General features: G+C 42.6%; 2 protein-coding genes across 3 annotated transcripts in view; one reads left to right on the top strand and one right to left on the bottom strand.

Annotated features, from left to right (window-relative positions):
• dctd (dCMP deaminase) overlaps nt 1–15814 on the bottom strand; it is a 35805-nt gene extending 19991 nt beyond the window's left edge. For both annotated transcript variants that reach the window (XM_080455226.1, XM_080455225.1), the window contains exons 1-2: nt 15708–15814; nt 10113–10209 (exon numbers count right to left, since the gene is read on the bottom strand). In XM_080455226.1, the coding sequence (XP_080311352.1) occupies nt 10113–10209; nt 15708–15748 (138 nt within the window). In that variant the 5' untranslated portion in view covers nt 15749–15814. The remainder of the gene's footprint in view (nt 1–10112; nt 10210–15707) is intronic.
• Nucleotides 5267–7162, top strand: LOC308073346 (thimet oligopeptidase-like; the record flags this gene model as incomplete). The annotated part of the gene is made up of 1 exon (XM_080412218.1): nt 5267–7162. One exon carries the CDS (start codon nt 5267–5269, stop codon nt 7160–7162), a length of 1896 nt encoding a protein of 631 aa, XP_080268344.1.
• Nucleotides 15815–16197: the final 383 nt, after the last annotated feature.

The raw sequence follows: 16197 nt of genomic DNA, 5'->3' as shown, positions 1-16197 counted from the left end.
CTGCACTATTGTAGATTTTGTTTAGCCTATAGTACCCTCCACTACCCACGTGAAAAGATTGCTTTTTTTTTATCAACAAGCTTTTCTTTGCCCTGGCCCACACACAAACAAAATATTAGAAATGAAAGTGTGTGTGTGAGTGTGAGTGTGGTGTGTGTGTGAGTGTAGTGCGTTCCATTGTCTCGCTCTCAGAAGTCAAGTAACTACCTGTGGCCTCTGGCCGACTGTGCTCAAAACTCTGCTTACAAACTAAGATCTGAACATTCACCTTCCTTTGTGCCCTTCACCATCTCTCACACATAACACTCTCCCCGTACCCCCCGCCACGTTTCCCCAGGCTAGCACTCTTTGATCAAGTGGTAGAGGAGTGCTAGGAAAGCTTTCAGCGCTTCAAACACCCTCGACTCCCCGCCAGGCTCTCCCCTCCACCTCCTCTCCGGCTCTCTCCCTCGCTCTCACTCTCCTCTCACCCCCCCTCATCTGTCCGTTCTGTCCATCCATCAACCTACCGAACCCTTCCTTTCACCTCATCCGTTCTGACGCCCTCCTACCATCTATCGATAGAGACGGCCGTAGCACAGAGATGGGAATACTGTGAGAGTGGAAGATACAGCAAAGCAAGCGAGATTAGAGAATACTGCAGGTATAATAGATAGATGCAGGTATAATAGATAGATACGGCAATGAGAGGTGACTCACTCTCTCTCTCTCTCTCTCTCTCTCATCTCTCTCTCTCTCTCTCTCTCTCTCGTCTCTCTCTCTCTCTCTCTCTCTCTCTCTCTCTTCTCTCTCTCTCTCTCTCTCTCTCTCTCTCTCTCTCTCTCTCTCTCTCTCTCTCTCTCTCTTCTCTCATCTCTCTCTCTCTCTCTCTCTCTCTCTCTCTCTCTCTCTCTCTCTCTCTCTCTCTCTCTCTCTCTCTCTCTCTCTCTCTCTCTCTCTCTCTCTCTCTCTCTCTCTCTCTCTCTCTCTCTCTCTCTCTCTCTCTCTCTCTCTCTCTGAGCAAGAGCTAAAACCAATAAGTGCATCAAAATAAACAAGATCCAATAAAACAAGAGCTCGTACAACTAATTGACAAGTAGGCAAGACTAAAGGCCTTTGCAGACAGGGTGCGATTGGTCGAACTGGGTTTGATTGAAAAAATAACGCAGCGCCGCAGCCACTTGCCACACGGCAAATTCAGAGCTGGTGTGCATGAGGTCATAGAGAACCATGTGTTCTTTTAAAAAATATTTTGTCAGTTTTTTTCCGTGCGAAAAATCCCACCCTGTCTGCAAAGGCCTTAAGAGGAAGGGTCAGGGTAGTGTTTCCTGAAGAGGTGGGTTTTCAGCCTGCGGCGAAAGATGGGCAGTGACTCTGCTGTCATGGCATCAGTGGGGAGTTCATTCCACCACTGTGGGGCCAGAACAGAGAAAAGCTGTGACCGCGTAGATTGGCCAGAAGGACCACTGAGTGACGGGGAAACCTGTCGCTCCGAGGCGGCAGACCGAAGTGGTCGGGCAGGGGTGTAAGCCTACTTCAGTTAAGGCTTAGAAAACAAATGTATCTTTGTTATCTAAACATTTTACCTTTAAATGAAGGTACTTGTGATGTCAGAATTTATTTACTCCAAAATCCAGTATTGGTCGGGCTCTAATTGAAATATAAATTAATCAATCATTATAAATCAATGACTTGAGATTTGAAAACACAGAATTGTGGGAAATTAAAAAAGATCCTCCACTTATGTGCTCTCAATAATATAGTATGTCATGGTCCAGACAGGGCAAGTTTGAGGCAGAATTTTGACCATTAATTGAGAATCAACTTAAAAGGTGTAGTATGTAATTTTGCCCTGTGTTTACATAACAAAACAAATATTTATTTTTACCCATCATTTCCCTCTATACCTGCAGTCATCAGCCACTGTGTGGTGGCATTTACCACTGCCCTCTTTGTATTTGTTTTTGACAGATTCTACTGTTAGAAGAATCCGTCTTGAGATATAGATTTTTTTTTATGCAAACAAAGGTTACATATTATTGCCAATGACGTGTAACACGTACATTTTTTCCACAGCCCAGAGTGCCAATGACGTGTAACACGTCAAAACAGTGTTTTCAGTCTTACCGCTAGATGGCACTTTTCGCCAACCTATGAGTGATCCTATGACTTCTGGAGAAGAGTATTCCCCTGGAAATAATGTGATCACAACCAATCCAGCCCCGTCCGATCTAATTTTAACGAATTTAGAAAAATATATTTGTCTCTGCTTAGTTTTTTTTCAGTGTTTTTGGCGAGAACAAGCTGTATTCAACAGCCAATAACTAAAGAACGGAGGGTCGCGGTGACACGCTTCTTTCCCCCAATGGAAGCAGAGACACTCCTCTGTCTTTCGCGACACTCAGTGTCGATCATCCGGGAGCGGACATATTCTGTGGCTCTAGAAAGGTTAGTAAAAATGCTCAAAAACACTGGCACTGGCTGCAGGCTGCAGACTCTCTGGCAGTGAATGAGTTAACAGAAGAGATTAACTTGCATTAAATTCTTATTTTTATGGGCTTTTTCTGCCTTTATTGATAGGTCAGTAGGCTGACAGGAAATGGGGAGAGAGATTGGGGGTGACACACAGCAAAGGTTGTCAGGATCGGGAGTCGAACCCGCGACACGCTGTCAAGCTGGATTACCAGCATATAGTGGTATGCGCCTGGACCGCTAGGCCAGTGGACCTCTTGCATCAAATTCTTAACTACTGTGTGTGTGTCTGTCTTGTGTCAGTCAATGTCAACAGCACAGTACAGATTTCAGAGTTAGTTACTGTGCATCTGTGCAGGTGAACTGTACTCTATCAAGACGCCACCTGGTAGAAAGTGTTTGCGTACACATGGCATCAGCTCAAAAAACCTCAAAAGAACTGCCACGACCTACTGAGGTGTCCGTGCAGATGCCTGGCTGGAAAAAAGGCAGGGGTCCTTGACAGGGTGCTTAATAATTCAGGCGTTTACCAACCAACAGGCACTGGGACTGACATCTCACACAGAGATATGTGAAGGGTTACTCTCTCTCCACATCTCTGTGTGCGTGTGTGTGCATGGTCAGGGAGAGAGAGAGCGAGTGATGGGGTGATGGGGTCAAAGGTTACAGGGATTAAAGAAACAAAAAATAGAAAATCTCATGACTGAAAAGTTGTGTGATTTGTGAAATAGCACCTTGGAACACCTTGGTAGTAGGCTAGCGTTCTCTTTCTCCTGCCTCTCCTTTTTCTGTAAATATATACCTTTTGCTACTTACTGAGTATTGTCTTACATTGAATTGTCTTACAAAAGGAGACCTTTTTGTTTTATCCTTTTAACATAACGTTTGACTGTACTACCTGCACGGTTAACAAATCCAATCAATTATTCCCGATTTATACAGTAGTTGGTTGTGCGCTGTGCCATGCATCAAAGATCTACAAGCTCACAAGCATAAATCATCCTTTAGAGAAAGCCAAGAGTTTAGCCAAGACAAAGACATGCTGGCCTTTATGGAATGCAAATGACTGAAATCAGTCGGGCGACTGAGAGCTTTAAGCCATGTATCAATGATTTGTCATTGAAAATAGCCGACATGACCATATCAATAGTACACGTTATGTCTGTAACCATTGAATATTTTCTTAGCGATCATTCTGTCGATCAACAAACCGATTAGCCACTTAAGCCCCATTTTGTACTTGCATCTCACGATGCACAAGTATTGAAAATAGTCGATCTACAAGCTCACAATGCATCGCAACGCGTTGTGCATCGCCTACATCAGCCTACAGTAACGAGGAATGGGTACCATACCGTTAGGATTTTATCAATTCTCCGGTTCTTAAAGATTCCCTGTTTATGTACAAAAAAAATGTTTAGATAACTATCTTCATTCTTTTTACCCATTAAGACATGAGGCCGAGTCTACAAATGCCTTCTAAATTAGTACTTCTAAAACCTTTCTGTGCCAAAGCCCCCCAAATTGGGCCCTTGGCACGCCGCAGACCCCCCCATCCTCCCCATCTGAAAAAGTGTTGTGCCAGGGACCCCCAGAAGAGAAGACTTAATCAAAATTATTCAAAATGTTTTAAAACAATTTTCAAAAATAGCAGATGTACAGGCTTACCGAGAACCACTACTACAGTGTTCTAAACCATAAGAGTTCTCTGAAAAACGTATGTTGCAATATAGCTAAAATGACACAGATGCTTTCCCGGTTTTAAAGGGTTAAGCATTAACATTAAGTAAACAGTATTTAATACGACACAAAATCAGAGCATACATGAAAACGCAGGTTTGAAACATTTTTAGATGCTTGTCGTACGTTACTGGGCCCTTATATGAAATGCACATTCATGCACAAGCTCATGTATGTGCACGAATACAGATATACATTTCATCAGCATGGGGGACAATTATTTTAGCGTTTAGTAGTGACGCTGCACCTTTCAACACCATGGATGATGGTCAGAATAATGGGTGAACATGGTGTCGATCTGGAACACTGTACAGTTTGATGTGTTGTGGTCTCTGAGATCAGGAAAACTGACCAAAGCGAAAACTAAAAAGGGTGCCAATGAGCAGTTTGTGGTCTAAGGATTAAAACAGTAACACTGTTAACATTAGCCATGCGTTGCTACACATCTGCAGGAACACAAGAACACTCGCCCCAAAACATGCTCGCCTCAGGTCAAATCCGGCGACCTCGGAACGGTCGCCACCAGGTATTCCTAAACGTAACCTCAGTTAAACTATGACTGAACCTAACCTTATTCCTAAACGTAACCTCAGTAAAACTATGCCTAAACCTAACCTTATTCCTAAACGTCACCTCAGTAAAACTATGCCTGAACCTAACCTTATTCCTAAACTTAACAATTATGCATAACCATAAACACTTATTCCTAACCTTAACCTCAGTAAAACGAATACAAGGACCGTTGGGTCGAGCGGTCCACGGAAAAACATTTGGGGCGAGTGTTTTGGGGCGAGCGTTCCGGTTACCATCTGCAGCACCTTATATAGACGTCTACGTCATGACAAGATTACAACAGCAACATCATATAAAAGGAACAGGAAAACCTCAGGTTAGGGCTCTCACTTGAACCCTAACATGACCGTCAAGATCATGTCCCTGACATCACATGCATAGCACCAGTTTTTAGGCTGAATACATGTACCTGCGGTCCCTCTGCTTCACAAACAAACCCACCTGAGAAAACAGTTTTTCATGGAGCCCAAAACAACGCTGTGATTGATTTTCACTTTTTCAGATGGGAGCTACTGGAGAGGCGGTTTTCACCAGCAGTCCTACTCACAGGGTGTGCACGGAGACCCGCCTGCGCTGGGATCTGAGCCCTAAGCAGATCCGGCAGGTTTCCGACGAGCTCATCGCCAAGACAAAGGAGGTATACGACGCCGTGGGCTCCTTGGACCTGGACAGCGTCACCTTCGGCAACACCCTGAAGGCCCTGGCCGACGCGGAGGTAGAGTACACCGTCCTGTGGAACATGTTGTACTTCATCCCACACGTGTCTCCCAATAAGAAGGTGAAGACGGCCAGCACACACGCATATAAGAAGCTGTCCGAGTTCAACGTGGACATGAGCATGAGAAAAGATGTCTACCAGAGGGTTGAAGCTCTGAGCACGAAGGTGGATAAAGACAGTCTTACGACGGAGGATATGAGATACATGGAGAGACAGGTTAAACTGGGCAGAAGCAACGGACTGCATCTCCCCGAGAACAAACAAGACGAAATAAAGGACATTAACAAACAGTTAATAAATCTATGCATCGGCTGTAAGAAGCAGAACTCGGCCACCTTGAAGAAGCTGGTGAAGCTACATGCTCGGAGGAGCGCTTTGCTGGGTTTCAAAACCTACGCCGACTTTGTCCTGGGGATGAACATGGCAAAGTCCGCAGAGACGGTCTCCATCTTTCTGGAGGAGCTGGCCCATAAGCTGAAGCCGCTGGGAGACGAGGAGAGAGCGGTCCTCCTCAAACTGAAGAAGGAGAGGTGTCAGAAGAGAGGTCTGCCGTTTAACGGAAAGCTGTACGAATGGGACCTGCCATACTACATGGCCCAGGTGATGAAGAACCAGTATGGAGTGGATCACGACCAGTTGAAGGAGTATTTTCCCTTGGAGGTCGTGACCCAGGGTCTGCTGGGCATCTACCAGGACCTGCTGGGTCTGTCGTTCAGCCTGGTGCACGGTGCCCCCGTGTGGCATCCCGACGTCACCCTGTACTGTGTCACCGACCACTCCTCTCGACAGACGGTCGGACAGTTCTACCTCGACCTGTTCACCAGAAAGGGAAAGTACAGAGAAGCAGCTTGCTTCCCCCTGCAGCCCAGCTGTCTGCTGTCTGATGGGAGCCGACAGATGTCCGTCGCTGCCATAGTGACCAACTTCAGCAAACCCAAGATAACCCCCTCCCTCCTGCATCACGACGAGGTGGAGACGTACTTCCATGAGTTTGGTCACGTCATGCACTACCTCTGTGCTCAGGTCGACTACGCTGTGTTCAGCTCATCCCAGGTGGAGAGGGACTTTATGGAGGCTCCGTCCCAGATGTTGGAGAACTGGGTTTGGGAGAAGGAACCACTACAGAGAATGTCTAAACACTACAAGACGGGAGCTCCGATTCCTGACGACCTGTTGGACAAACTCATCAAGTCGCGCCTCGCCAACATCGGCATGGACTACCTGAAGGAGATAGTCCAGGCCAAATTGGACCAGGCTCTTCACACCCAGAAGGGACTGGACCCGGGTAAGGAATACGCCAGGCTCAGAAAGGAGGTTCTTGGAGTCCCTGCTTCTCAAGAGAACAACATATCAGCTACCTTTGGCGACCCGGCAGATGGCAACCAAGCCAAGCACTATCGCTACCTGTGGAGCGAGGTGTTGGCCATGGACATGTTCTACAGCCGTTTCAAAGAGGAAGGAATCATGAACCCAAAGGTGGGTTTGGACTACAGAAACTGCATCCTGAAGCCTGGTGGTTCCAAGGATGCCATAGAGATGCTGAAGAACTTCTTGGGTCGTGAGCCCAATCAGGAAGCGTTCCTCCTGAGCAAAGGACTAACCGCTTCGAGAAAAAGGACAAGAAAGCTAAATGAATGTCAGGTGAAGAAAAGAAAAAGAAATGAAAATTCAGAATTTTAAGTATTTAGTTTAATTTGATTTAATTGTTCCTGTATTGAGCAGTGCCAGTGTTTTAACACTAGTCTGTATAATGTTGGTCCACTGCATACCACAATGTATGTCCTAGTTGTGTTGCCGTAGCTGCCTCAGCAGTTCTGTTTTTGTTCTTCTGAGTGTAAGTTGCGCTCTGAAAACACTTTTACGCTTTTATTTTATGTTTTCCCTATTAAGAATAGCTCATTTCAGTAGTAACGTGAAACACAATGCAGAATGATTTCATTACGTTGGTTCATGATGTTGGTGTCAATTTGATTGCAAATAATAATTTTGTACATGTTTTGTTTGACCACATTGGAACTATAGTGAGGATTGAATCATAAATTGCTTTTCTTTGGAATGAGACTCAGAAAACATATTTTTCTAGAAATGAAAGTATGTACTTTTTAATTTTGCACAGAGTTTGAGATATGCAGTGGCAATTCAAAGACTAATTGTGTACTATTCGTCTTCTACAGGTATGTTTTATGTACATAGCAAACGTGTTATTAATTTTCATTGAATGTTCTGGCTGGTGGCTTTTCTATAGTGTTATGCTTGTTTCCAGCAGGTGCTGCACGTGGGTTATCTTATATAATTAGTTTTATATTTAGATTTATTAAGATATGTCACATGTGTTGCTATTGTTATTTGTTTACTAAGTCTGTATATTGAGCAGTTCGGTTTTTGTTCTGCTGATGAGGGTTTGAAGACTTTAATCAGTCTTCTACAGATTCAACTTCTTAACTTCTCTAAAGCACAATCTTTAGTTTCGAGTGTCCTGACACTCACACCAAAATGACACAGGCAAGGAAAATGTGCCGGAAATGTGACGCTGTTGTTGCTTTCCAAAATGTCCTTTGGGCGCTAGGATCCTGCAGCACTCTTTTTTTGAGAGGGCACTTTTGTAGTTTTGTTTCAAACTGAATTCCGGGAATCGCAGTTCTACCACCATAGACGGACCAGAGGCAGTGTTTCTCCTACCGTGAAAGTCAAGTCGATTTTATTTTCCAAACTGTTTATCTAAAGGCGCTTCCTATAGGACAGGTTTAACCCAGTGGTTCTCAAACTTTTTAGGCTCGGTACAGATTTTTTTCAGCCCTAATTTACATTTTTGCTTGCAACTCTAGCACATTATATTCATGGCATATGATTTCTACTTTGACATTTTACATAATAACAGTATAATGATAGCCCATGCTAATTATTTGTCTCATTATAATGATAATTTTTCTTCCTTCTGTTATTTTCTTATTTATTATTATAATTATTTATTATTATTTTCTTATTTGTATTATTATTAAATAAAATATGGTGACTACTACATTCAAATGAATGCATCAAGTTTAAAGCATACTTTCGCTTGCAATATTTGATAGCACTTTATAATAACTATCCACTATTGATATTGGTAAATTCCAAATATTATCAAATATGCCACGGCAACCCAGGACTGGCGTCATGGCACCCTAGGCCATTGGTCCTCAAAGTGGGGTCCCGGGACCCCCAGGGGTCCCCAGCAAAATGTGGTAATATAGCGTCACCATAATTTTAACCTTTTATACTTTGGGCTATTCAAAAATAGCAGATCTACAAGCTCATAGCGCGGTACCGAGTGCCGCGCTATGAGCTTGTAGATCTGCTATTTTTGAAAAATCTTGAACATTTGTGCAAACCTTTGAATGTGTATATTTTTAAGCGAACATTTGTTGCTCAAATCTTTGCTTCTGGGGGTCCCTGGAACTAAATATTTGAGATGGGGGTCTGCGGCCAAATACATATAATTTTGGGGGTCCTTGACACAAAAGTTTGAGAACCACTGCCCTAGGCTGTAGAGCCCTGAACACCACCACGGGCCAGGGCTAGGGCCGGGCTGGAGTTTTGAGAAACCCTGGTCTTGAAACATGTCGGGCACAAACCTTGCATCTCCCTAATCTACATGTTTGTGTTTTTACTAATGTATGGCATTAGTAATAAGCTATATAATAACCTGATTAACATTATGGCAGAGAAGACGGACACTGGAGCAGTGTCTTCATCTTCCCTGCTTGTGTGTACCGCTCCTGCGACGCACCGTACCCGCCTCGATTTGGCCGAGGCACGGTGGTAACCCTTTACTCCTCAACCATCTCAACCAACTACCTTCATCCGATGATCTTTGAAACGCCGTGCAAGCGACATTGTGTACCAAAAAACAAAAAAAAATAGTCCCTATGGGTAGGCGGAGGGATCTGTATATCCAACGACAACATTCCAACCGCGTTCCGCCATTTTGGGGCTGTGGTCCACTGAAAACGGTGGTGTTCAATGCAAAAAACAGCAAATGAGTGTTTTTCTGAAAATCCCATCGCCAGGGTGGAAGTGACGTTTTTTGGAATGATGTCACATCCACATACTTCTTCTCTGAGTGACGATGGCTCATCCCAGAGCTGTGTTACGGTGCCTAAAACAGCGTGCCTAATTATTTTAATAGAACGACTTTATGCGTCTTGGCGGGCAAGTGCGCTATTTATGCGTCCATGGTGGGAAATGAGTTAACCCATTCAATCCGGGAACACATCACTGTCATTTTAGATGTCTTTGGCTATTAAAAAAATCTGATCTGATCATGAGCTTGTAGATCTGCTATTTTTGAAAAATCGTGAAAAACTTTGAATATATATTTTTAAAGCGAACATTTGTTACTCAAATCTTTGCTTCTGGGGGGGGGGGGGTGTCTCTGGAACAAAATAATCTACAAATGCTCCCTTTAAAAAATATATATTCAAAGAAGTTCTCATGATTTTTCAAAAACAGCAGATCTACAAGCTTGTAGTGTGGCACTCGGTGTGTCATTCTGTGCGCTACATTCTTTACACAAAACGGGAGGGCAGATTACAATGCAAGTGTGTGTGTGTGTGTGTGTGTGTGTGTGTGTGTGTGTGTGTGTGTGTACCTGGGAGCTTGGGTCCTTGCTTCTCTGGGCGGACAGGAAGGCCACGGCCATGAAATACTCGGGCCATTCTAGGTAGTCGTCCCTCTTCCTGGTGACACTGGTTAGAGACGGAATCAATGAGGACATAAGAGATACTGTAGATCACCGTTTCCCAAACAGGTGAGTAACGGACCAATTGTTATGGTTCATGCAAAAAAAAAATCCCCAAAACGTCAACATTTTTCACAAGTTAAAAAACGAATTCAAACGTTTTTTCCAAAGAATTCCATGAATAAAACACAAAAAAAATAATCCATTAATTAGACGGGAAAAAATAGACGATCTACAAGATCACAACACGTGTTGTGAGCTTGTAGATCGGCAATATAACTAGTCTGGGTCCACGGGGAAACATGAAATGTCTCTGCTGTAGATGTTCCATTTTATGCTGGGTTCACACTAGCAGCAACAGACCCATTTCCAGAATACATTTCCAACGGCTTGAAGAGGCAAACCGATGCCATATGATCGGACGAAAAACACACGTACAACGGGAAGTCCCACCCTGTAGACCAGGGGGTCCTCAGAGTTACTACAAGGGGGGCCACCACATCTTTGTGTGCTAATTATTATAACACTATCCACACGTTTCCTAGGGCGTTGTTGTGGGCATCACTTCCTGCAGACTTGATCCCTGATTCCAATATCAAAATCGACAGGAAGTGGATGGCCACAACGCCCTAGGAAACTTGTGGATAGCATCCATATTCTGGGGGAAACATTCGCTGAAAGTAGCCTATCTACAAGCTCGCAACGCGCCGCGTAGTGAGCTTGTAGATCGGCTATTTGCAGCAGAGATTTGGTGTAGGAAGAAGAAAGGGGAAAAAAAGCACAACTAGTACAGAGCTCATGGTTTAAGTGGTTGAATGACTGAAAATACAGATTAACATGAATCCAACATATTAATAGAAAATAAGAAGAAATCATAAATAAAAATAATGTGTAAACTAGAAAAAGTGCTCCTCGGAGCACAGGTCTCCGCCAGGTAACGTAGGTTATTGTGGCCTCATGGTGGCGCAATAACAGGCCAATGTGAAAAGGGGGGCATTTCTTCCTCGGCCTAGTGGGAATGTGAGTGCAAATTTTCACGGAAATCGCAAGCTACGTTCATGATTTCAGACATTTTGTTTAAAACGGACCTATCCTGCAAACTTTGGAAGCCAACCTTAGCCAATCAGGATGGAATATGAAATATCGGACAGATCTGTCTTGATCACATGACTATAGAGATACTGTGTACCGATTTGCGTTATGTTTGGATAAAATCTGTATGAGTAATATCCAAAAATGTGTTTTGCACAAATCGGCCTCCTGGTGGCGCTATAACAGGCCCATGTGAAAAAAATTTGGGCAGAGGTTCTGATTTGGCATCCAGGGAGAGTATGTGCACAGTTTCGCAACGACCGGGCCAACGGTGCCAGAGATTAGCTGTTCACAGACAGAATGACACACGGACGGACGGACAGGGGGTAAAACATACTCTCTCGCCATGCCTTTCGGCCTGGCGGAGACAACAAACAAAGCATGAATTTACACAACTGTGATCATAGTGCTGTCAAACAAGTCTGTATGAAGCCATCTATGAAATATATGAACATGTTTAATCTGAAATATAATTGTATACAACATGCAGCGGGGGGAGGGGTCCCTGCTTCATCCCTCTCTCAGCTAAGGGGTCCTTGGCCTGAACAACGACCCTTGTTCTACACTTTACACCCCCCCCCCCCACTTGACCTCTGACAGTGTGTGAGACAGAGAGGAAGGAGGTGCACTTAACATGACATATGAGTGCATGTGTGTGGGCGCGCCGTGGACTATGTGCAGAGGTGGGTAGTTAGTCAGTGGTGGAAAAAGTACTCAAATGTTTTACTTAAGTAAAAGTATCAATACTGCAATGTAGAAGTAATCTGTTACACATACAAGTCTGGAGTTCTAAATTTACTTGAGTAAAAGTATAAATGTATTGGTATGAAAATATACTTAAAGTACCAAAAGTAAAAGTATTATGTTTGAAAATAGCAGATCTACAAGCACGCGACGCGTTGTGAGCTTTTAGATCTGCTATTTTCAAATAGGTATAAAATAGGGCTGAAGTGGTTAATGAATGTTTTATAATGTAATAATTTATATCTGCAAAGTAACTAGTAACTAAAGTTTTCAAATAATTGTAGTGGAGTAAAAGTACAATATTTGCCTCTGAGATGTAGTGGAGTAGAAGTAAAAGTATAGACAGTACTTAGTACTTAGTTACTTTACACCACTGGTTTATAGTTACCCAAACAAGTTACTTTTTTTTTAATACATTGTACTTGTATGCAACATACTTTCACTTTAACTCAAGTACAGTACTGTATATGAAAAAAACTAATGCATTTGGACCAAATGTAAAGGAGTAAAACATTTTTATTTTCAAATGATTTGGCAAAAAGAAAAGTGTAGTGAATGCAGTCTATGCGTTTCATTCTCTCCGAGAAACTGTTTGTTTAATTGTGTTTCTCTCTATTGGACAAGCACTCAATCAGTGTGTGTCACACATTTTAATTACATTCTGATGAATTAAACAATAAAACAGATGGTATGAGGTACTGTAACTCAGTACTTGAAGAATCATCTTTTCACTAAATACTTTCTTATGTAAGATTTTATCATTTATTCCTTTATTTGGATGACTACTTTTACTTAATTCATTATTTTAACCCATTAAAACCGGGGAAGCATCTGTGTCATTTTAGACTTTAGCGTTGGCTATTTTTGAACATTTTTGAAAAATCTCGAAAAGTGATTGAAAAATGTTGGATAATTTTAAACTATGAAAAGAAAAAAAGTTAATTAATGATGTAAAAGGCATTTGTAGAATTGGCCTCAGGTCTTAATGGGTTAAAGTAACAATATTTGTACTTGAGTAGTTTTTGGCTACTCTACCGACCTCTGATATATATGTGTGCATTAATCCATTTTGGCCGGGAAAGGACCGGGAAATAGCAGATCTACAAGCTCATAGCGCGGCACAGAGTGCCGTGCAATGAGCTTGTAGATCTGCAATTTGTTTTTAAATCTTCAAGCTCTACAAATCTTCAAGCTCTACAAGCGCTACACTACGAGCTTGTAGATCTGCTATTTTTGAATAGCCAAATTATAAAATAATGGTTATAGCTAAAATAAATCTAAAACAACACAGTATGCGTTTCCGGATTGAATGGGTTAACTCTCATAATAAAGGATGGCAGAGGTGGTGCAGGAGAGGAGAGGAGAGGGGCAGGACATTGCCAAAGGCCATCCCTGAGCAGCACTCTGCTGGTGGGGATGAGGAGAAGATGAGAGGGCCTGGAGGTCAGGTGTTATGGAGGTGTTTGCATCAAGTGCTCTCCAGTCTCAACTCAGAACACACACACACACACACACACACACACCCTTATATCTGCATGCCCACCCTTATATCTGCATGCCCTTATAGCCTAGTGGTTCTCAACCTGTGGGACGGGACCTCCAGGGGGATCCACGCATGATTTTGGGGGGTTGGTTGGTTTCCAGATGATAAAAAAAAACATTACTGCGTAAAAAGTAATCAACAAACTACACTATAAATACTGGTCAACATTGGCCAAATTGTCAAATAATATAAGAAAGAGGCAAACATTGTGACAATAGCGCGGCACCGAGTGCCGCGCTATGAGCTTGTAGATCTGCTATTTTTGAAAAATCTTGAAAATGTGTGCAAATCTTTGAATATATATTGTTTTAAAGCGAACATTTTTAACTCAAATCTTTGCTTCTGGGGGTCCCTGGAACAAAATATTTTGAGATGGGGGTCCACGGCCAAATTCCTATCGTTTTGGGGGTCCTTGACATGAAAAAGTTTGAGAACCACTGATATAGAAACATACGTTTTTCAGAATACTGTTTTATACTGATTTAGAAGACATTTCTAGAATTGGCCTCAGGTCTTTAAACTTGTAGATCAGCTATTTATTTTGACATAAAGTATATAAATATGTCAATAATTTCTCTGTATATCTAAGTTATTTGTCATATCTGCCCTGTGCAACTTTTTATTAGGAAGCCTAAAAAGGCTTTTTTGTATTGTTATGTTCAATGGCCAAACACACAATTAAATTCAGAGACAGCCACACACACAAACACACACACACACACACACACGTGGAAGAAGTAGTCAGATATTTTACTTAAGTAAAAGTAGCAATACCACAATATAAAGGATACCCTGTTACAAGTAAAAGGCCTGTGTTCACAATGTTACTCGAGTACAAGTACAAAAGCATTGGCATCAAAATATACTTAAAAGTACCAAGAGTAAAAGTACTAAAATGTTTGAAAATAGCAGATGTACAAGCTTACAATGCTTCGCGATGCGTTGTGAGCTTGTAGATCTGCTATTTTCAAATAGCCTATAGGTATACAACAGGGCTAAAGTGGTAAATGTAATCAATTATAACTGCAAAGTAACTAAAGTTTTCAAATAATTGTAGTGGAGTAAAAGTACCATAACTTAAAAAAAACAAATTAAGTTATGGTTTCTTATATAGGCTATGCACATGTGTCATGTGACACTGGCCAATCACAGTCCTGAATAGACTGTGATTGGCCAATCACGGTGCAGGGTTAGGCGGGGTACAGTTTTGTACTTTTTTTGTACATTTCACAGCGCAGGATTTGTTGTACAAATATCCAAACCTCACTTCTAGGGCGGTTTCGTTTCACCGCCCAAAAATACCTCAGATTTGTGCTGAAGTACAGTACTTGGAAATGTTCTTAGTTACTTTACATCACTGCTTGTGCAAACTGTGTGTGTGTGTGTGTGTGTGTGTGTGTGTGTGTGTGTGTGTGTGTGTGTGTGTGTGTGTGTGTGTGTGTGTGCGCACACACACATGAGACAACGTCAACACGCCGTCTGTACAGACAGGCAACGTTAACAGACGCACGCAAACACACAACGCACATAAACGCTGCAAAAACACTAGCCTTAGATCAAGACTATCGTAGATGTACTTTATCGATTTTTACGTGTTTATATCTACGAGAGTCTGCTTACCCGTGTGCCCCAAATGTTAACTAGGTGTCCGGCGTGTTTGTGTAATGTATTAAGTCCATATTTCACAATAAAGAAGTGTTTTAATCCCGTCTGTGGCCGATTCTGTCGGAAGTTCTCAATGGGCGGTAGTGACGGGGCGCATCAGGTGAAAGCTAGAATTACACTCAATGTAAACAGGAAGTAAAAGAGTGGGGGAAATGGCGTTCGGCCACAGACGGGATTAAAACACTTATTTATTTAAAAAATATCGACTAATACATTGCACAAACACGCCGGACACCAAGTTAACATTTGGGGCAGGCGGGTAAGCACCTTTACATTTTGTATGTGTACATGTTCGGAGAAATACGGGCTTTTACTGGTGACATTTCAGGGCAAACTGGAATGGGTGGTCGCTAAGACTCTGGTAGTAAAAATCAGACAGACTCGATCAAATACATCTACGACAGTCTATATCTAAGGCTACAACATTTCACACTGAGTGAATGACATAAACATGACGTTACCTGTCCATGGTCACAGTGTGTAGTTGTGTATGTGTCTCCATGCTGCAGCAGCTTGTAAGTTGTTGTGAAGTGAAGTTACACACCCGGCAGGATGTGATGTAAATATCGCGCGCTGGACGCAGGAAGCAGGAAGCTGTCATCATCTGTTCTCTCCTCCTCCTTTTGTTCTTTTGTTTTTTGTTTTTTTTACCGCGGGTTCATGGCGTTGCATCTGCGCCATCTAGTGGATTGTAACAGCATCACAGTGCAGAGTGCAGCCTGTTACATCAAGCGTTTCTCAAACAATGTCATGCCAGCCTGGGACCCCATATTGAACAGATTTGATGTCAGGGACCCAATATTGAACAGATTTGATGTCAGGGACCCCCATATTGAACACATTTGATGTCAGGGACCCCATATTGAACACATTTGATGCAAGGGACCTCCATAGATAGAGCCTGTCTGCTCAGGGGATGATTTCAATCTTGACCATCAGGTCAGAATTTGT

The sequence above is a fragment of the Gymnoscopelus braueri genome, assembly GCF_963280865.1.
Source record: "Gymnoscopelus braueri genome assembly, chromosome: 2".
NCBI classification, from domain to species: domain Eukaryota; kingdom Metazoa; phylum Chordata; class Actinopteri; order Myctophiformes; family Myctophidae; genus Gymnoscopelus; species Gymnoscopelus braueri.
The sequence above is the reverse complement of the archived record's forward strand: the minus strand, read 5'-3'. Positions and strand labels throughout refer to the sequence as shown.